This window comes from Diplotaxodon limnothrissa, linkage group LG6 (assembly GCF_057381915.1).
Source record: "Diplotaxodon limnothrissa isolate DT_005_m linkage group LG6, D_limnothrissa_male_GT1.1, whole genome shotgun sequence".
Classification (NCBI taxonomy): Eukaryota; Metazoa; Chordata; class Actinopteri; order Cichliformes; family Cichlidae; genus Diplotaxodon; species Diplotaxodon limnothrissa.
This window is the reverse complement of record NC_140601.1, coordinates 34831682-34853840: the sequence shown is the minus strand read 5'-3', so window position 1 is coordinate 34853840 and position 22159 is coordinate 34831682. Positions and strand designations below refer to the sequence as shown.

Here is a 22159-nt window from a genome sequence, read left to right as displayed (position 1 = left end):
TGTATACCGTGCTTTACAAAATCGAAAGTATTTTTTAATCGGTGTCAGTCAGTGTCCCTTCAAATAAAAGAATGAAGTTGACTTTGAAATATTCGCTGTTGTATCAAAGGGCAAAACAGTGACAATCTACGCACCGTAGCAACGGTACAATAAAGACAGAAGTAAACTTTTTAAACCGAACTAAACTGTTCAACTTCACAGTTTATTGTAGTGCCTAGCCATAAAATTCCCTCCCATTGTGGACGATGTGGGTGGAGTCTTCGAGGAGGCGGAGTCAGGGTGAGGTAACGCTCCTTTTACTCATTTTTTTTTGTTCAGAGGACTGGTGGCCAGCTGCAGGGAGGCAGAGTGTGGAGAAGTGAAAAGAAATAAAGAGCGGAGTCTTGTGCCGACCAAAGGAGTCATTAGAAACAAGCAAGCACGGAATAATCTAAAATACGGCCGTGTGTTAAGACAGGTAAGATTCACTAAATCTACCTTTTCCGACAGATTTTACTGCCCTTAGCGTCTGTGAACGCTTATTTATGTATTTATCGGTTTGCTTGGTGTGTAGTTATTATCGTTTATTCTATTAAAAAAAACATCTTATGTGTTTGTGTGGGGTAATTTCGTTTCTCTTTGTTGCTTACCTGGATGCAAATTCAGATGCTTTGTATTAGGAATTCATTTCCGCATGCCTCAAACCACTACTGCCTGTTGTTAGGGAGCAGCCTACTGCGCCAGCTCTACAGCCACCAAAAGTTTGTTCTCTTGTGGTGGACAGTTTTTTTCTTTCTTTCTTTCTTTTTAAACTTTTTAAAGTGCAAGAGCTCCCTTACTCTCTCTCTGCCCAAAGATAACGACATTTAGCCCCAGTATCGACCATACAGCTACACGTCGTCACTTGTCAATAGACCCCGTCGTGTCGTTGGTTGTTGGTGGTGTTGAAGATAAATCGCTTGGATTTGTGTGTTTCCGTGAATCGGAGACAAAAAAAAAAGATTTTGCCATTTCTATTTCGTCCTTTAACAGAAATGGTGTAAAAGTCACACTGAAGCAGACCCAAAAACAAAAAACATTTTCCCCGTTAACTTATGAAAGATCAGTGGATTAACATAAAATTAGTAAGTAGGTGTTTTAATTGTCTAGTAATGGTGGGTATTATTCACTATTTTTAATGTCTTGAATGTCTATTTTTTTTATAAGAGGTTGGGGTTTTTTTTTTTTTTTTAGCTTTGGATGTGGTTGGACAAAAACAAGCACTTTCGCATCAGATCTTCCGCTTTACCAACTATGACAGTGATGTTGAGTCTGTAAACAAACAGTGTTAGCTAACTGTGCCTGAGGGGATGAGTTGTCCGTGGGTGCACATCTGTAACGTATGACAGTGATACATGCTGATGTTTCTTTACCCACCCCCCACACTCCTACGCTGTGCTTCAAGGCAGCAGTGATGTCTCCAGGTGTTGCCAAATCTTCCATGATGTCATTACCTTTGCAGATTCTCAGGACTTGACAGGACAGCTAATCCTGCTTAGGGAGCACAGGAGCACAAATTTCTTTCATTTGATTTCATGACTAAATCCCCTGAAATCAGCATCCCGTTCAAATGACTTTTATCTTATCGGCTTTTTTCTTATGCGATTAAGTCATCTGCGGTGTCCTCTGCGGCCAACTTTAGTATAGTTTTAAAGTCCTAATTTGACACAGTTGGATTAGGGATTGGAAAGTAAACAGAGCCAATCACTACACCATCAAACTCCAAATCACATTATCCATTGTTCTTTTGTTTGAATTATCTGCAAGCGTCACAAAGCAGCAAGAACAGTGCCAAACAGGTTTGTGGTATCCAGCTGCTTTCTCTACCAATGTTTCCAGTTGAGTTTGCTGACTGTGTGCCAGCTTTAACGGGACAGGGTGCCAATACTTTGTGCCAGAATGGCCTTGCTGAGCTTGCCCTGTGTCATCAAGTAGGAAAGCTGTCCCTGTCTGGAAAGAGTGGATGGGTGGTGGGACAGCAGGGGGGTGACTTACTGTAGATTTCACAGCTACAGCTGTGGTGGCACGGTGATAATCTCCCCCCCTCCTGCTTAATTCCCTCATACTGTCCTACATTAGCAGAACAAGAGGCCAGGAGATCCTTCGGTTTTAAAAATAGGTCTACACTCTTCAAAGGGGATTACTGTATGGCATACATCCCACCCTCTTGGTTTTATTTTTTCTGTGGATTCCCCGTCTTGCTTCTGTCTCAGTCCAACGAGGCCTGAGTCCTTTCCAGTTACAGGTGCTCAGCGCACACATTGTGCGACCTCCTCTGTGTTTGTATGTCAGTCTGCCTTTGTGTTTTACTGTTCCCATGGAGAAAAGGGCACAGAGATAAAGTTTCCCGTCAGCTACAACAAGAGTTTCTTTCTTTTAAGGTTGTTTTTTGGGGTGGGTGGGTGAAATAAAAGTGAAGTGGCATGACCACACCAAATCTGCAAAGGGAAAATCTTTTTCTTTCTGATATTATTTATAGAATACAATACAGCTTAGATAAACTGCATTTTCACAATACAAGAATGTGCAAAAGACTGAATGAAGTGAAGGAATAGAAAAGTAATTTTATTTACACTCGACATCCAGTCTGAGTGCATGTTTAAATGTGGCGACTGTGCAGCCAGTGTGCACACTTCAGTATTTGACTGCTGCATTAACCATTGCACATATTGTTCAGGCCTACTAAACATACAGTATGTCATACGGGTACTGGGGTTCTTAAACTGTGGCAGAATCTGTGATAAAATTTCTGTGGCCTGTTTCATTGTTGTCTTCCGTGCCGCGATATCGCTGGTTATGCTTGTATGATGAAACTGAAATATTTAAAATTCATTAAGGTACAGAGAGAACTGGAAATGCATCAGAATAACGGTGCTTATTTTCTTGGTCATTATCCAATCAAATGGTTATTCCAGCACCTGTTCTAAACTGGGTCCAAGCTAGAAATTATGTGGCCATTCCTTAATAACTGTTTTACCCTGCACTGCCACATGCTCAGCTGCTACACCCTGCTACATCTACAACACCCCCCAGCATTCTTTGTTTCTGCATTATGTTCTGCTAAAAAAGCTTTCATATAAGTCCAAATTAGACAAAATACACACATCTATTATTTGTTATCCCAAAGTAACCCCTCTAACAACAAGTGCTTCTATATTTTCAATCTTTTCAAACCAGCAATAACTCAAAATAAGTGGCAATTAATTTTGAAATGCATGACATTATCCTTGAATGCAGTTATTAAATTATTAGAAATGTCATCCAAAAATTGCCAGTGTTGTAAAAGATGCCTTCTGTCATGACCAAACTCTAACTTGAGTGTCTAGCAGGGTGCAGTTGAATAACGCTGAGCAAGTGAAGCCGACATTGCCCAGCTGAACTCTACTGATGACAGTCCCTGAAGTTAATTATTTACCTTCAGCAGTTCTCTTGGTTGGATCAAGCAAGGGCAAGAAATGGTCCCGTTACTTAAGATGTCAAAGGCCTAATGGCTGTTTCTTCTCATCACTTGCACTTTAAAAAATAAAAAACATAGGCAAGTCTACCACATGGGTCATTTCAAGTCAGCTCTTATCAAAGCTGTGTAAAAAAAAACACAAAAAAAAAAAACTCATGCATCATGCTAACAGCCTTCTAGAAATAGTTGAATCCTCCTGCTGTCATCATGAATACATTACCAGTGATAAGTTTTTCATTACTTACTGTGTGTCCACACAAAGAGGGAGTGAACTGGATTCGGCACTTACTCAAAAGTAGGGCTGCCACAAACGATTATTTTGATAGTCGACTAGTCACCGATTATTTTTGCGATTAGTCGACTAATCAGATCCATTGGATCCATTGGACGTACAGCTTATTGCAGCATGCATCTGCTCTTATATAACTATCATTAGCTTACAGCTTTAAGTGTTTAAGGTATGTGCTAACTAAAAATAAAGACAAGGTGATAGTTTATTAAATTTTAATGAAATTTGCAGATTGTTTCGGTGAAGTTTAATAAACTCCTTGCTATCTAAAATATAACAGGACACCGGAGTATATTCTCGAGCATCTCACACTTCTGATAATCAGTTGTCTGCTTGACGTTTATTCAGCTGTGTAAAAACTATAACTTTAATCTCAGCCAAACCGATTTACTCAGGAACAAATAAAATACTACAAAAAGCCAAACAATAACATTTTTAAGTTATCTAAGTGACTTATATATGTTTAACCTGAGTAGCGAAAGACGGTGGTGGGTTTGAAAACGATTTGCCGGGAGTCTGGTGTTCTCATCGGCTCTAGTGAGCCTAGCCCCCGGCTAGCTATCGAGCTAGTGGGTAACAGACGTCTCCGAAAACGTCGGAGCGCTTTTGAAAAATATGTGGTGTCTTGATAAACTGAGCAAATATTTTAGGTTTACACGGTTACATTCTCGCCTGAAAATATGTTAAACGTTTATTTTGTGACCCACAAAGAATAATAAGAGTAATATTAAAACTAACTAGCTGCCGCCATTGTTGGAAACTGAGCTGGGCAGCGCTATGAATTCTGGGACAGAGTTACTTCTTCTTCTTCGGGGTTTAACGGCAGCTGGCATCCTTGTACATGCAGTGCTGCCATCTTCTGTTTCAGTCCGTTATTACACTCTTAAATCCTACTACTTATTCCTGCGTCTTTTGGGATCTTACAAAGCTTCAAACGACGCGTCGACTATTAAATCAGTCGTCGACGATTCTGATGGTCGACGTAATCGTGACTAGTCGACTAATCGTGGCAGCCCTACTCAAAAGACAAAGTTTTCACACGTGGATGATTTTTGATGAGTCGTATGTCTCAGCATAGCAACTCTGATGAGTTGTGTCATGTTATTATTTTCTTTGCCTCCTCCCTATCCCTTAATCACACTTCTGCGAGAGATTCAAGAAAGTAAAGGCAGAAAGGGTGTGGTTGAAACAGAAAGCAAATCAGTGGAGAAGCTCAGCTGTTAATTAGGCAACGTGAGGTCTCTCAAGAAGGGTGGTTTTGCATATGTTGAGTTCAAAATCCATGCTTTAGTCACTGTGGTTGCTTTTCTTTGTTCACTGCTTTTGAAGGATTTTATGCTCTCATGAGTTGCGAATGTTGTGCAACCCTGGCGCCTGTGAGCACTTTTGCAAAAAACTGCATAAACTGAAAAAAGCATGGGCGTTTGAGACAACTGACACTATTATTCTTCCCTCTTTGTTCCTTGAAAGTTGACATTTCCCAGGTTTTCATCTGACAACAACATGTACGAACCAAACGACGTGTTGTCGGAATAAGTCACTCAATTTTTAACAATGTTAGTTTTGGGGGGGCCCCCCCCACACCCTCTAGCAGATTATTACATGAAGGAACCTTTTAAAAAAAACAAAAAACAAGCGCGTCCATGCTCACAGGTGTACACACGGGTGATCACACCCACAAACTACACCCTTTTTGGCTCCTACCTCAAAGCACACTGTGTTCTGTTGATCTTATGTGCTGCACAATAATGTTTAACATTTAGTATTTACTGTCATATTCCCATATATCATTGTGATGTTGTTTATTCTATTACTCTTGTTCTCTTCTGCTTGCTTTCTTTTTTCTTTCTCAGCAGGTGATCCAGGTGATTGATATATGCATTTTTTTTCTCTGCCCGTTCTGTTGGTTTTTGTCTTTTGCCCTTCTCCCCCGTCCCTCTTCTCAGCTGTTTCTCTTTCCCTCTTTCTTTCTCCCCTTCTTTCCCCCAGTCAAGTCTGTCCCGTATTCAGTAAGTGAAAATAAAATAAACAATAAAAGGTGAATCAAATGGACCATTACGGCAAGGCTGGGATGGTCAGTTTGGTAAAGTAAATCCGTTGGGCATCTTTCTTTGCCTTTAGACAACAATTCTGATGGCAAAAGAGCCAAACGGGACAGGCCAAAAAAAAAAACAAAAAAACCAATGTTAGTTTTGTTTTAGTCTTCTGGAAGATGAACAAACTGTGAATTCAAACTTGTCAGATGAACTTGCAGTACTCTTTAGGGTCCCTTCAGATTTTTGCCCTGCTCTCCCAAGCACACCCCTCCCGCTCCCTCGTGCCTCTAATCTCCCTGAAAAATTAATCATCTGTCACATCGCCTCAGTGCTCAGATATACACTGGTGCGTAGCAGTAGCAGTTCAAGAAAAAACTCCCTGTCAGGCCTTTAAAGGGGGCTTTAGATGCAGCATTGGCTACCAAACTTGGCCCGTGAACACACAGTGCCATCTTGATGTGCTTCAGCCTTTTTGGTTGCGTTCAGTGGGGACAGTTGAGAGTGGTTTCCTTTTCACAGTAACAGCAGTCAATAGGACAATGCAGCTACTCTTTTCCTCTCTACACTAAACAGAGTAACACAGATGCTCACTGTGCTATCAAAAACTCAGCTCGTCCACTTCCTTCCTACCATGAACCAAACAACACGGGGGGGGGGGGGGGGATCCTTCTTCTTGTTGATAAAAACATAATTCAAGTTTTTTGTTTTTTTTTTTCACATAAGATTTGAATTACACATAAAGCTCAAATATTCCACTATTTAACTTCCACATCTTTATGCTGAGCTCTTTTCCTGGTTTGAAGATAATCTTTGGACATACCTCTACTCCTCCCACAGTATCTGACTTATCATGAACTTCTGTGAACTTTGTTTCTATGCGGGCATTGCATCTGAGTGTTTATTGCTACAGAGATTACACCCCTTTCTACTCACTCCCCCCTCCTTTATCTGTTTTTTGTAATCTGATTCTGGTCTGGACCCAGGCACCTCCTCTGAGACAGCTCACATTTCCTTTGATTCACAGAGAGCTCCCACGGAGACCAAACAACTACGCAGCAGTTTACAGCCACTGCACTGCATCCTCTGGCCTAAATCAGCTTATTAAAGCTGCTGCAGTGAATCAACTGACAAATCAAGGCCCATTAGATATTCTGTTGCTTCGCTTTCTTTCTTTTTTTAAATTCTTTGGCTGAGGCTGCTTGTTGTTTTGGGAAGGCTTCCAGATCAGGGAAGAAGGAGATGCACTCTGCCACATTTACACAAATTCACTTGGTGTGTTGCACAAGTGCATAGGAGTATTGTGTTGTTGGCTGTCTCTTCTCTCTAGGCACTTGGTATGGTGACGTTGCGCTGGTCTGGATTTGATCAACTGCCTGTCACAGTCAGTTGACAAATGCTTTCTCTTAGAGTTTGTGCTTTACACAATCTGGGCTTCAAGCTGTGTTCTTCCCCAGTACCTTATCGCAGTTTGTAACTTCTCCTAATAAACTTCCCATCTCAGAGCAGACAGCCCAGAAATGTTGGTGAGTCAGACAATGTTGACCACCACTTCCTGTCACCCACCATGGTAAATCCATTAGCTGTGCACTGCTTCACATCCTCCCTTATTGATTTATAGCAAACAGCTATCCAGCCCCAGCTGCTGCCATTACAGTGTCATAGTATCTATTGTTGTACAAGTAAGGCATGAGGGGGAACCAGAAGGGTTTGTGAATGTGTTAACTTGTTTCCTGTCATGGCAGCTGAACCCCGGGTCTATGGAGAGAGGATGCAGAGAGGAAAATGTCAACTGTACTGCAGACTCAGCTGGCTGAACTGGCCATTTACTGTGTCAGGAGGATTGGGCTGTGGGAGTGCAGGGTGTGTGTTAAAGCCATCTGGGAAACGGTTTATTGCAAGAAGAGTGTGGCTTACATGTCTGGGGACATGAATGTGATTGGGTGTGTGCATGTGCATGGGAGGCTGTCCTGTATGTCAAATTGTTTATCTATTCCAGTGCTATAGGAAGCTGTTCACTAATATAATAAAGTTTATTTGCTTGTTACTTTAAATAAGTTTAGCAAGGTTGTTCACACAGCCACCAGATAAGGATGTTTCTAAAGCCCAGTTATAATCCTCCCATAACTGTGAGAAATGTTTAATTATCATAAACATTTTTTTCCTTCCTTATGTAACGGAAAGAAAACATGATGGAAATATGAGTATTTCTCTCCTCTCTCTACATTAAATATGAAGCCGCTGCCTGAGGACAGTTAGCATAGCTTAGCTTGGCGTAAAAATGACAGGTTGTAGTTTCACAGGAGAAAAAAAATATGAAAAAAAACATATTTACAAATATTTTAATATTTAGACCTGTGATGCTTTTTTTTTTCTTCCCCCCCCCCCCCCCCCCCCCCCCCCCCCCCCAGTATTTATGCTTTAAAACAAAAATCCATAGAAAGTAAAACAGAAAAAAGCAACAGAAATATTATTTACACCCCAGCCTGCTAAATCGACATGTGGCTCAGCAACATTTACTACAAATACTGTAAAGTATGTGAACAGCCTCTTGAACACAACTGCAATATGAGCAAAGTTTATCTGAAGCCCCCCTGGGCCTCTTGCCTGACCTGATTCATTCCTGCTGTGATACAAAGAAGAGCTTACACCAGCAAAGTCAAAATCTGGCCTGCTGGAATGTTTTTCATTACTATGCTCCGTTTGCAACTGTAAAGCTATAATTATTGGGAGGATACTGAAAGGAATAAAATGTAAGATCCCCTCTAGCCATTAGGTGTATTCTTCCTCACACATCCAAGCACTCTTCTGCCACACCCTTTCTGAGAGCCTGTCACTGCTGAAGAGACACTCCCTTTCCAACATGCCTGAGGGATTTGCATGATAGTAAATGTGTTCTCATTACAGAGATTAGAGTTACTCATCCTTTGTCACAGTAGTCTTGTCCCTACAGAGAAAAGCCTGCACAGTAAAACCAGTTTCAGCAATTTAACATTTCTGAGTAAGTCAGTGAGTAAAGTTTAGATAAGGTTGGTGTGTTCTCCCCTTTTCTTTATTATTTTTTTTTCCCTCCCAGAAACAGATTGACGACTCAGACTGAATATGCAACACTAGTGTGGAATGTCACAGCAGCGTTTGAGCGCTGGGCCCTGATCAAGATCCATCTCTGCTTTGCTTTTCTGTTGCAACTCACTCCTCCCTCACTGGCAGCTTTTACTGATACACATTCCTGGTTTTACTGTGCAGGCTTTTTGGTTTTTTTAAGCCTCCTAAATCATCATCCGCAGAGGCTGTTGCTTAACAAGATAGTGGGAGGTGACGGGTGTGTGAAAAGTGTTTTCCTGAAGTATGGCTTCATGTCACTGTCTGTGTGGGTGTATAAATGGCAGTGGGAATGACTATTCAGGAGAAAGGCACTTCACAGTGAGAGTGAAAGGACATATTACTGATTAACTGGAAGAGAACAAAGTTCAGTCACAACAGCACGCACCATCAGCTCTTTGTTGGCACTGAACAATGGGAGAAGGCTGGGTTAGACTTTATAATCATCAGAACATAGAAAACTGTGTTCACTCAGGGTTTTTTTTTTTTTTTGCTTTGATCTTTTATTCTTTTAAATAATTTGTAGCCTACCCCTTCCCCAATAGATTTTTTTTTCTCAAATGGAGGAAAAAAGAGAATAAGAAAGCCCAAGAGGAAAAGACAAATTATCAACAAACAAGTGCCCAGAGCTTCAGACTTTAGATTGGACAGCAGATAAAACCCTCACAGCACAGCGTTTCAGCGGACTTTCAGTTACCTAGACAATATGCGGGGCGTGTCACTGCATTGCAACAGTTGACTGAACCCGCTGCCTCGCCCAGGAAAACAAAGACTACACAAACACTGACCCTGATTTACAGACAACAGGAAGGTACATACATTCTGCACCAAACTCAGATGTGTACTGTTTGTTATAAATGGATCATTATACTTTTATCTGTTTTAAAACCTTTGAAAAAGTTAGTGAAGCTGTATCTTGTTTTTTGTCCAGTTGTTCCCGTTGCCCTGTTAACCAGTGCTCGTAATTTTTTAAAAGGTGGCCACACCTTTACTGAGAAAGGTAGAAATGCACGGGGAATGTTGGTACAGTTGTGTTATCTGTAAGGTAACGTGTAGCTGCAAGCACAGACAGCCCTCTGTGGCCTGGTCCTGCAGGATCTCAAGTGAGACTCAATACATGGGAAACTCGTAGAGGAAAATGTTGCCAGTGCACATGAACCGTATAGTAAATAACTTTGTGTTGAAAAGTAAATGTGTCGACGTATAAATGAGTTTTTCGTTAAACAAAGTGGCGCGTACAGAAAACTGAGGACAGACGCTGAAAAATGGTGAAAATTTCTTCTTCGTATCAATTTTAATGAAAAACAAAGCCGCTAGCAACAGTAATGCATGCACATCAGATCAAATAAGTAGCGTGAGAAAACTAGACTGACTCAAATACATTCTTTGTTCTTGTTTTTACAAGTTGTAATTGCATGCCCATTGATCAGCTTCAATTCAAGTATTTTCCATTTTCTTAACATTGTTTAGTACATTTTGTTCCATGGAACTGAGGGCGCGTATAGGTAAAGGTGGTAATTTAAGTGTTTATGGCTCATTATATGCTAGCACAGAAGCTTGCCATTGTGGGTTTTAGCCCCAACTTGTTTTATTAATAGTCAAGACGGAAGATATGCAGAGCTGCTTATTACATGCAGAACCACAGTAAGCTAAAAACAGCTGTCATACAGAAGGGTTTTGAAGATTAAAGCTTTTTTTTTTCCACTTGCTTGTTTGTCTCTACTGTGTGTGGATCATCTCTGTTTTTGTAATATAGTTTTTGTTATTTATGGCCAATTATGCAACAAGCTCTGTGAGTTAAATCTGAGATTTCTTATTCTAAGCGCGCTCTCAGAAAATGCACACACCCTCATATATTAAGTACATCTGTAGCAAAACCATCACACACATAACCCATCCCGGCGATATGTTCGGCAAACAATCCTGTAAAAGTCTAACATTTGAAAACGCTCATAAGCAGCAAAGTGAATGCAATACTGTAGACTGTATGACACATCCAGTGACCAGCAGCTATTGCGAATGCAGGTTTCTCTGAAATTCAGGGTGAATGACATTAAGACTACAGAACTATGCAGAAAACTTCCATGCATGTTGTAACCATGGGGGTTTATTTTGGGTCTGGGAGGCCACTTCCAAGAATAATCTGTCTTCCTGTATACAAAAACACCACTATTACATTGAATTTTTCTGAGAGGATACATTTACGTTTTCCTCATAATCTTTTCTAAATATTTCACATGTACTAGTTTTGCTCTTTGTTTGCAGAGGGTTTAATGGCGAAGCACATTAAAAACCTAACTGCAGTTCAGCCATGTAGAAACCTGTCGGGGGTGAGAGGAAGTATTTGCATGATAAACCAAGAGCATGATGAACAAACATGCACCGACAGGTAGCAGGTAGTTGCACAAGTTGGGGGATTGTTAAAGTGAAACCAAGTATTTAGCGGACTTAAGTAGTTTATTTGGCCTCTATGATTAAGGGTCGTAGTTTTAAAATCCAGGTTTTTTGGTGGGCATGTAAATATAAAGACAAAATTAAAGTGAAGGTAAGGGTGTGTGTTGTTGGGGTTTTTTGGTTGTTTTTTATTACTTTAAAGGTGTGTTGGGGAGTCATCTACATACACACTTTCAAAGTGGAATTGAAACCTGATGAGCAGGTTCCTGATTGCCACATATCAGCAGTGGGCTGCTCCCATGACTGCATGGGTGGAGACCTGGGGTTAAAGGTCACTCACCCTGCTTAGCATTTTTACATTACAGCTGTCACTTTACTCACTTTGCTCTCCCTTCTCTCTTTGCAAGTCACTCTGCTCAGTGCTTTAATTTCCAGATCAGTGTGAACACTAAGTGGGGAAGTGTCCAACTCGTGCCACCCCCATACTCAGTAAGCTGTCTCGTGGAAAGAAGTAGACAGTTTATTCACTAATTCGTGCAAAAAGGGTTTGTAGGAATGCGTGTATTTACCCGTTGTATGACGTGAAATGGTGGAAACACTGACGTTGGATTTCTCTGTGTGTTTGTTTTTAGGTTTGCTCCATCGGAAGAAAGGATGGCAATGCAGAGTAAGTAAATCAGCTCAATTTCATGATCATATTTTATGTTCCGATTTTTATTTCCTCTTCTGTAAATTCTGTTTTGACAAGGCAGCAGCTTAATGTTGGTTGTATTTGTGTGATTCGTTGATTTCACCTCAGTCTCTATCACTTCATTCAAAATAGACCTGAACAGTTTGAGCTTGACCTTTTCTACTTCCAAGTATTGTGTTCAGTGTTTGCATTGAAATCACTTCCTTAAAATAAAGTATAACTACAGGTTCCTGCTATAAAATTTTTATTACTTTGGTTAAAAAAAACAACTGTGTTTATCTTGGGAGAAAGAAAAACTGATCTACACAAAGGTTTTAATAAAGAGCAGTTTCTTAATCTTCATGAAATCTGTTAATTACTTTAAGTTACTTTTAAAACCTTTGATTTCCTCTCTCCTTCCTTGGCAGTGCGTGAGATGGAAACTGGCAAAGTAAAGGTGGCAGAGTGGCAACAGACGATGTATGGTCTAGACTCAGGCATCCAGTCTGGAGCCACCACAGTCAGAGATGATGACGGCGATTTCACCATATCTAAGCAGTACACCATGACCAGCACTGTGACAATGCAGGAGCCTGGTAAGGACAGACCAGCTAACATGCTGTAACTTTGGCTTAAATACACCTAGACTACATCATCATCCTCATCATCTCGCTTCTCAATAGACATGGATCCCCAAAGCGTTATGACCAGAGCTCAGAGGGTGCGAGCTGCAATGTTTCCAGAGACACTGGAGGGAGGCACCACCATTCTGTCGACTCAGACAGACCCGTCCCAGATGACTAACGTCCAGCGCCTGGCCGAGCCCTCTCAGATGCTCAAGACCGCCATCATCCATCTGATCAACTACCAGGACGATGCCGAGCTAGCCACACGTGCCGTGCCAGAGCTCACCAAACTGCTCAACGATGAAGACCAGGTGATGAAAACGAAGATGTGCCCGCGTCGATACAAACAAACACAGTCTATAAATATTTTGTTAAACTTGCTAAAATAATTACTAAGTCATTAATGGATCTAGCGAAGGAATAAGTTTAAAATTGTGCTAATAATAAGACATCAATACTGTGGTCATGTCTGTGTGCTAAATATAGTGCTGGCTGCAGTCTTCATGCTTATACTGGCATGAGGATTGATAACAATAAATCCGAATCAGTCAAAACATCACAAAATATGCCAGCCAAACTCAGTTCACTCATTCTTGTGTAATTTCCTTGATGGAAACAAACTGTAAAGCGTTAAACTTGCTTTCCCTGGGGATTGTGTACTGCCTAGCCCACCACCCTTAGCAGTAGCTTTCTATTTTTGACCAAATAAGTCAAATAATTGAAGGTTATCTAGATTTCTGATAATTACTAAGTGAATATCAAATTCAGAAAAAAATGCCATGTACATTGTATTACCTTCTGAATAGGAAGATTTAAGAACTTTGGTGTTTAATTTTCCCTTGTACAAATTAACTCATACCTTCCCCTTCCATCTCTCATAAGGTGGTAGTCAGCAAGGCTGCACAGATTGTGAACCAGCTTACACGCAAGGAGGCATCCCGCCGTGCACTGATGCAGTCCCCTCAGATGGTGGCGGCCGTGGTGCGAGCCATGCAGAACACAAGCGACATGGAGACGGCAAAAGCCACGGCCAGCATCCTCCACAACCTGTCCCACCAGAGAGAGGGCCTGCTCTCTATCTTCAAGTCAGGAGGAATCCCTGCTCTAGTCCGCATGCTCAGGTGCTGCTGGTTTACAAATGGGTCAAATTTTCACTTGTGGTCTGCTAGAAATACTTTTTTATTATGGTTAATAGGACATATTTGCATTAAAAACTCAAAATATTTTAGAAAAGTCACTCAAAGTTGCATTAAATCCTTGTTAAGATGCGCTCTGTGGCAATGTGTTGAAGTATTTTCCAGTGCAGCTACCGTGCAGTTATATGTAGAAGGAAATAACAGTTTGTAGTAAGTTTTTAATATTATTTGAGTAAGCTGCCAGCATTAGCCTTCAATGCTGGAAGCCTGGTGGGAAGCTTTATTGTTCCTCCCATCAGCTAGATCTAAATGGAACAAGATGATTAACTTCTGTCCAATGAACAAGTGAGCTTTTGACTCACAGGGATTACTGGTAAGGGCACTGACGTATTTGAAGCTTAGGCCATGCTCACTATGAGCTATCAACCACTAACTAATATATACATATATCTGGTGGAAAATAAGGAAAAACACAATTGGCTCAAACGAAAAATAGACAGGATTATTTTGTGACGCACGCTAAACACACATGTTTCTCTTCCTCGTTGCTCCCACAGCTCCCCTGTGGAATCTGTGCTCTTCTACGCCATCACCACGCTTCACAACCTGCTGCTGCACCAGGAAGGAGCTAAGATGGCCGTTCGTCTGGCAGATGGACTGCAGAGAATGGTTCCCCTGCTGAAGAAGAGTAACCCCAAGTTCCTGGCCATCACCACAGACTGTCTGCAGCTGCTGTCATACGGCAACCAGGAGAGCAAGGTGTGTGTGAATTTATTATTTTAGTTTGCACTTGTTTTGTGTTTTGTTACCACGGGCTTACGTTACACAATGACTGCAATCTGAAACCGTCGACAGTGCCGTGCGTGTGTGTGCATGTGTTTTGCTTTGGGTGTGGCATGAGAACAGAGGTGTTCAGGTGCTGGCTGGGTGTGGTTGTTTGTTTGCTTAGTGTAATGAATTGACAGGTGCCAGGAAAGTCATGGCTTAGTTAGAAGTGTGCATTGTAAAATGTAAGAATTTGTTTTCATAAAGGTCTTTGTTTAACAGCTGATCATCCTTGCCAACGGGGGCCCCGAAGGTCTCGTTCATATCATGAGAAACTACAACTACGAGAAGTTGCTGTGGACCACAAGCCGTGTGCTCAAAGTCCTCTCTGTGTGCCCCAGCAACAAACCCGCCATTGTAGAGGCTGGTATGTGATATAGGTTTTCTGTGTTGAAACACCTGTGTGCACAAGCTAGTCATACAGGTGTGTCAGCTTTGTGTTATCTGAACAGGGGCCAATGGCTCCTTGGTAACTGTGTTTCTTGATAGCATAATTTATTAAATGTTGTTGAGAGCTGAGTAATTTTACTTCTCTCTTCCCTGCAGGTGGCATGCAGGCTCTAGGCAAACACATTACTGGCTCTAGCCAGCGTCTGACGCAAAACTGCCTTTGGACTCTCAGGAACCTCTCTGATGCTGCCACCAAACAGGTCTGAGTCCAGCTTTACTTACTTACTTTTTTTTTTTCTCACGTTCTTTTTGCTATATTTCCACCCACCAGTAACTAATGGGGAATATCTATCTTTTTTTCTTTCTTTCAGGAGGGTATGGACAGCCTGCTGCAGCAGCTGGTTGGCCTGCTCAGTTCAGATGACATCAATATGCTCACCTGTGCGACCGGCGTCCTGTCTAACCTCACATGCAACAATGCCCATAACAAATCTCTGGTCACTCAGAGCAATGGCGTTGAGGCTCTCATCCATGCCATATTGCGTGCCAGTGAGAAGGAGGATGTGACTGAACCCGCCATTTGCGCTCTACGCCACCTGACTTCACGCCACCAGCAGGCTGAGATGGCACAGCATGCAGTGAGGAAACATTATGGCATCCCTCCCATTGTCAAGCTGCTCAACCAACCCTACTACTGGCCTGTCATCAAGGTAGTTAAAAGAGGGAAGGATATTCTAAAGTGGGGCAAAAATGTGCGCAACAGAAATGTGGTAATTTATGGAAGAAAGGATCTGACTGAAAGAAGGTGGTTTTATGCTGGAAAAAATATTAAAGACTGTGAAATAAGTACTTTAAAGAGTTCAGTGGTAGACACTGGGAGCTGGACAGATGGCCAAAGTGGATGGCAAGTAGGGCAGAGAGCCAGAGTTTCAGCCATCCTGAAAGAGCATGAAATGCACATGACAGCAGGAGCAGTATGTTTTACAAGACTGGGATTTAGGGGGAAAAACAGAACACCACATTCTAATGAAAACAAAAGTTTGAGATCATTCCAGTCATTTTACTTGCTGACCAATAACAGAACTGCATAATCAGTCTATCTTTGCTTGTTTTTTCTTGCCTGAAGGCTGCGGTTGGCCTGATCCGTAACCTGGCCCTGTGCGACGAGAACCAGGCCCCTCTGAGGGATGCAGGAGCAGTCCCCCGTCTGATCAACCTGCTGCTCAAAGCCCACCAGGATGCCCAGAAACATGGCTCATCCAACCAGCAGACATACCAGGTACATGATGGGCTCATGTCAAAGGACGTTTATGATCCCTCTGTCGACATTGTAGCATTTCTGTAGAATCACATTTTTTCTATTCATGTTTTGTTCTCAGGATGGAGTGAGGATGGAGGAGATTGTGGAGGGCTGCACAGGAGCTTTGCACATACTAGCCAGAGATCCTGTTAACAGAGCAGAGATCGCCAATCTCCAGACCATTCCTTTGTTTGTCCAGGTAAACAAAGAAACAGAAACGAAGCCTTTACAATTAGCTTTGTGACGGCCTGTCTATGAAATGCGCTTAATAAATAAACTTCACTTACTTACTTTCAATTCGCACTTATGTTTGTTTTTCTTAAACTTATTTTTTTCTTGTCTTCTACAGCTACTCTACTCTCCAGTGGACAACGTGAAGCGCGTGGCAGCAGGCGTCCTGTGCGAGCTGGCAGTGGACAAACCATCAGCTGAGCTCATCGACGCCGAGGGCGCTTCGGCTCCACTGATGGAGCTGCTGCACTCCAACAACGAGGGCATTGGTAAAACATGCACATAATGCACTGTAATTAGCTTACTGTAACGTAGCATTTAGTCATAGATGGAAAATAACAAAGTCGATTTACTCAAGTGCTGTGCTTACTGTAAGTGCAGTTTCCAGGCACTTGCACAAGTCCATTTTGCGAGTCATTATACTTTTCTACGCATTCCATAATGAAATGTTGCAAACTACATTTTAAGAATACACAATAATGGAAACATTGTTGTGTGAAATTCTGTTTTCTTGTTGTTAGGTTCTGTCTTTATTGTAGATGCTACAGAAACACCAGCTTGTTGTCCTGGTTAATTCAGTTTAACAAACAAGAAGATATAACATGCTAATATGTACACTTTAGCACTGCAGGTACTCATATTTTGGGCTGTTTTATTCTGTTTTGTTGTTGTTGTTTTTTAAACCCTGTTTCCATTTTATTTTATGCTGACGCAGGTTAACTGGCTGTAGCTCAGGGGTGGGCAATCTCAGTCCACGAGGGCCGGTGTCCCTGCAGGTTTTAGATCTCACCTTGGGTCAACACACCTGAATCACATGATTAGTTCGTTACCAGGCCTCTGGAGAACTTCAGGACATGTTGAGGAGCTAATTTAGCCATTTAAATCAGCTGTGTTGGTTCGAGAACACATCTAAAACCTGCAGGACACCGGCCCTCGTGGACTGAGATTGCCCACCCCTGCTGTAGCTTCACATTTAGAAGCTCTTGCAGATACAACAGTCTGTCACTATAATTACATTGCTAAGGAGGAAAAAGCCCAAATGAACCAAATGAAGTATAATAAGCCTTAAATAAACAGGATGTAGCTGCACATTTCTTTATCAGGAATGACTTCAGGTAGGAAGGATTTCACACCAAAAAAATAAAATGCATTTTTTTGTCTTATATGCTCTCTGTTATACTTGTAAACTCTAAAACGTTGAGCTCTAGATGTTTAAAAAGGCCACGCTTACTCATAGATCAACCACTGTAAATCGCACTGTTGGTCATTTTATTTTGCACCAATGTGCTGAAGCTCAAAGTAAAGGACATTCTGTTCCAGATATTAAGCTTTCAAAGTTTATTAACTAACGCTGACCCCGACCACTGACTGTTTTCTTATTCTTTCCCCTCCAGCTACTTACGCCGCAGCCGTCCTCTTCCGCATCTCCGAGGATAAGAACTCAGACTACAGGAAGCGAGTGTCTGTGGAGCTCACACACTCTCTGTTCAAAAACGATCCCGCTGCCTGGGAGATGGTGAGTGGGTGTGGCACCCTCTGATGCACCAACACGACAGCTGAAGATTAATGAAGATTCTCGTAGACTTGTTTATTCACGTCGGTTGTTTCTGTGTCAAATACATCTTGGCATTTTTGTGGCATTAAAAATCTTTCTATATCAAAGTGTTGGCTTCATTTGACCTTTGCCCTCTCGTGACTTATCTGCAGGCCCACAACACAGCTGTCATGGAGGGACCCTATCCCGATGGTGAGTAACTGTGGCTGAAATGTGCACATACAGCACATTCCTCAGCAGTGGGTCACTACACCACGGAGAGCAGCCGCAGCATGAAAGCGCAATAATTTGTTAGCAGGTTGCCTCCCTGCTGCTGCTTACAAACTACTTTCATTATTTGGCAGCTATAAGAATGAGCTCATCACAAAGCTCAGCACAAAAAACAAATGGCTACTTATTTTTCATGTACCGTAAAGTAAAAATTTTAATTTGAGATTCGCATGAACCGTCAGTTATATCTTCTTAAATTAATTTTAAACTTGCTTTTTTTATCAATTCTTTCCATCTGTGCTTTGTTAGTTATATAATTTTTCCCCAGTCAAGGTGTATTATACCAGAATCTAAGAAAATCTAAAATGAATACATTGAAAACAACATTGTGTTTGTTTGTTTCTGTGTTTGATTTCCTGATACATCATTTCCTTTTCATTATTATCAAGTTAAGGTCTTCCTCTCGCCCCCATTGTGGTGTTTCTTCATTATCTATGTTTGCATCTTCGTCCTATCCTTTCCTTTACTTGCCTTTTTTCCTTTTATGGTTTTGGTATTTTGTTTCTTACTCTGATCCAACTAAGTTAAAAAAAAAAAAAAAAAATCTTTTTTTTTTTTCTCCCTCAGTTTGATCCCAGTAATCCAGAAATGTGCCTTAATATAATAATTACACATCTTGTTTTGCAGAGCTAGATGCTGGTTTCCAAGGATACGGATATCCAGGTGACATGCCCATGGACAGCATGGATGGAACTATGATGCATGACGAATACGCAGCCAGTTTGCCCTACGAAAGACAACAGTACCCACCTGACCATTATTAAGGTCAGTAGATGCTAATGTTACTTCAGCCAGTCATCTTACTTTATTTAGACTCAGCTGATCGGGACTGTGTGAGAAATAATGCCATTTGTTTGTGTGTGTGCACAAAGTCCAAGCTTCAAAAGCATAATCTTGAACTTGTATAAGTAAAAGATCAAATTCTTATGTTCTCTGGGGTTTCTTAAAAACACAGAAGAAACACTTAAATGCCTTTTACAGCGTGTAGAATTTATCTCTGTACTTTTTTGAAATGTTATTTTCTTGTTATATATTGTGATCAGCCACAATATTTAAACCACTTGTGTGATATCCACTGTATAAGATCCTGTGGGAGTGTCCTGTAGTGTCTAACAGTGGGTCATTGACAGCGGATGATTTGGATGTTGGGAATTGTGAGGCGGCTTCTCTGTGCAGCCTGAAATTATCAGTAAAAATTAGATTCTTGGGAATTTGGCGATTGGGTAAACATCTTAAGCCATTTCTGTGGGTGTTGCGAGGCGTGTCATCCACATTAATACCGTGACCTAGCGTTTCCCAGCAGAACATTAAATTATAAAGAGATGATCAATGCCATTGACTTCACTTATCAGTGGTTTTAATGTAGTGTACTAATGCACTTTAAAAGCACTGCAGCCTGTACCTCTGAAATGCTTTAACAGCAAAATGTTATCACCCTTTTTCAAATAAAGTCCTGCTCATTTCAGAGCAAGGAAAAAAGATAAAAACACTTTTTTGTTTTTGTGAAATAATAACTTTCTTTTTTTAAATTGTATTCTTTCAGGGGAAAGAAGCAGACGAGGAGAAGGCAGCAAAGAGCTGATTTAGGATGTAACGGGACACAGAAGAGTAGAACGTGGTCATCACGAAAGGTCTTTTTCCTCTGCTCGCCACCTGATGTAATATATACAATTATTGCCGAGTATGGGACTCATAATCTTAACAGGGCTCAACTCTGTTTTATAGCATAATTTTGCAGATTATAATTTTGACATTGATGCTTGTAGTTTGTTTTGTTTTTTTAAGAACCTTCTAAGAGTGAGTGCATGAGTGTGCGTGGTTGTTTACGCTTTTGGGTGGGTATTCTATGCCAAAGATATTTTATTTTGTGATGATAATCGTAGCTTTTTCTTTTTTTAAGAAAAGAAAGAAAAAGAGAATAATAGTTGAAAACACTGCCAGAGGTGGCTCAGCGTGCACAGTGCACCAACTCACCAACTCCGCTTAACGCCTTTGTAAGACACATTTCTGACTTTGCTGTAGTTTTGGCTCTATATACTGTCAGTTTTCTCACACCGTGGCCCAAGAGTCAGCGAAGAGGTGGTTAACGCTCCTTTCATGTGTCACAAAATTTAGTAGACGTGAGCAAATGGGGAGAAGCGGAGATACTCGAGCTAACACTGTACAGCTGCTCCCTTCTCTTCTGTAATCATCTGATGCGTTTTATTTGGACTGTAGTTGATCAGTACGGTTGCTTTATTTGTTTGTTTGTTTTCAAGAGTCATCTTCAACTTTTATAAGTTATTTACTGGGAAAGTTTCACATTATGCACAATTACCAGAAAATAAGGAAAGAGATGCCTTTGATTTTAAAATGAATTTAGAGAGGAAATCATATGTAGCCACTGAAAAAAAACCTCATTTACATACTTGTGCAACAGATTTGTCCAACTCCGTAGTAAACACATGAGATAATACAGCTGTGGTTGAAAAAAAAAAAAACTACTGACAGGGAAATTTGTCTTTCTACTTATTAAGAGTTTTTACTTAAATTTTGTTTAATAAAAATAAAGGATATATATTCAAAATGTTCTTGTGTTCATGTTTATTGAGTTATAAATCAGAAATGTGCTTTTTCTCGTTTTCTGTACATCCATTTTCTTACGCTTATCATTTGGGTCCAACCCAGTACGAGCATGGTACATCTAATGGTTGTCTGCTGGGTTTATATCGTCTGTTTAGGCAACACCCAGTTGAACAATTTCTGATTATACACCTGCTATTTTCTTTTTGTTGTTTTTTTTAAGCAAGTTCTTTATTACTCTTGTCATTAGTAGTCTGATTCAAAGGCAAAAATGGTTTCATTGGCTACACTGCTTTCAGTTTGAAAATAGACATTTCTCTACAAAAAGTCATTTAATTGTGTTTCCAATTTATGGGTAAAAGAAACATTTCCTGCCGCTGAAGCTTTAAAGATCCTCTCGGAGCCAAATTAGTGCTGAAGGTGTTCAAGTAAGAGACGACTGCAACATCGGTGGAGAGGACGTATTGTTTGTCATATGTTTTTATGATCACCCTGAAAAAAATCAACAAGTTGAAACACATTACAAATAAAATATAAATGAAGTGTTGCTGAACTTGCTCCATGCACCTTGTTTGCAGATGAAGTCGTGCCAGGAACTTCTTAAAAGCTCGGCTCTCATTACATTCTGCTGCATGAATGTAATGCACATCATAATCTGGACAGGTGACACCCTCTTAAGCACTGTTTCAGCACTTTTTAAAAAAAAAAAAAACAAGTAATCCGAGCCAGACCCATCAATCATATTTCAGTAGTTTAATGATTTTTGCTTTTGCATAGCAACTGTGTGATTTTTAGTTTCCTCCTCACCATCGTTACTATGCCCATATAGAAAATATATTAACACTTTCATTAAACTATTCAATGAAAACAGATACATCATGCACACAATATGCACAATTATAATAAATGTGAGTGGTGAGCTCCATAAGAACACAGAGAACAGATAAGAACTGATAATATGTAAGATTATTGCTTTGATTTCAAACTTAAAGCTATCCTCTGTTATAGGACAAGAGTGATTAGAGAGAGTGTGTGATACTTTACAACATTTAAGAGTTATTCCATTTGTTCCACATCTGTATAACCGGTGCCTCTGTCTCACTTTAGTGTGTAAACACATGCAATAGAGAAATATTGTAATAGTCATAATTTAGAAAGAACGTCATCAAATTTTAAAATCGCAGCTGCTTGTGCATATCTGCTGCTTTCTTGAGGAAACTGTTCATTAGCACTTTTTGTTTTCGTCAGACTGCAACATGGCGTACCTTTAACGCTTTCATTCGTATGTGTAGTATAAAAAA

At 40.7% G+C, this 22159-nt stretch overlaps 1 protein-coding gene across 1 annotated transcript; it reads left to right on the top strand.

The window, feature by feature from the left end:
* Positions 1-330: 330 nt before the first annotated feature.
* jupa (junction plakoglobin a) lies at positions 331-20841 on the top strand. The gene is made up of 16 exons (XM_085355107.1): positions 331-457; positions 11926-11960; positions 12392-12559; positions 12647-12900; positions 13472-13710; positions 14283-14484; positions 14773-14917; positions 15097-15200; positions 15312-15650; positions 16067-16219; positions 16320-16439; positions 16590-16740; positions 17866-17987; positions 18179-18218; positions 18924-19061; positions 19840-20841. The coding sequence occupies exons 2-15, from the start codon at positions 11948-11950 to the stop codon at positions 19058-19060; spliced, it is 2187 nt and encodes a 728-aa protein (XP_085211233.1). The 5' UTR covers positions 331-457; positions 11926-11947; the 3' UTR covers position 19061; positions 19840-20841.
* Positions 20842-22159: the final 1318 nt, after the last annotated feature.

Coding starts and splice junctions, on each gene's coding strand:
- jupa (XM_085355107.1), top strand. Junction 13,711..14,282: donor GCTCTAGTCCGCATGCTCAG/GTGCTGCTGGTT, acceptor TTGCTCCCACAG/CTCCCCTGTGGAATCTGTGC. Junction 15,651..16,066: donor ACTACTGGCCTGTCATCAAG/GTAGTTAAAAGA, acceptor TCTTGCCTGAAG/GCTGCGGTTGGCCTGATCCG.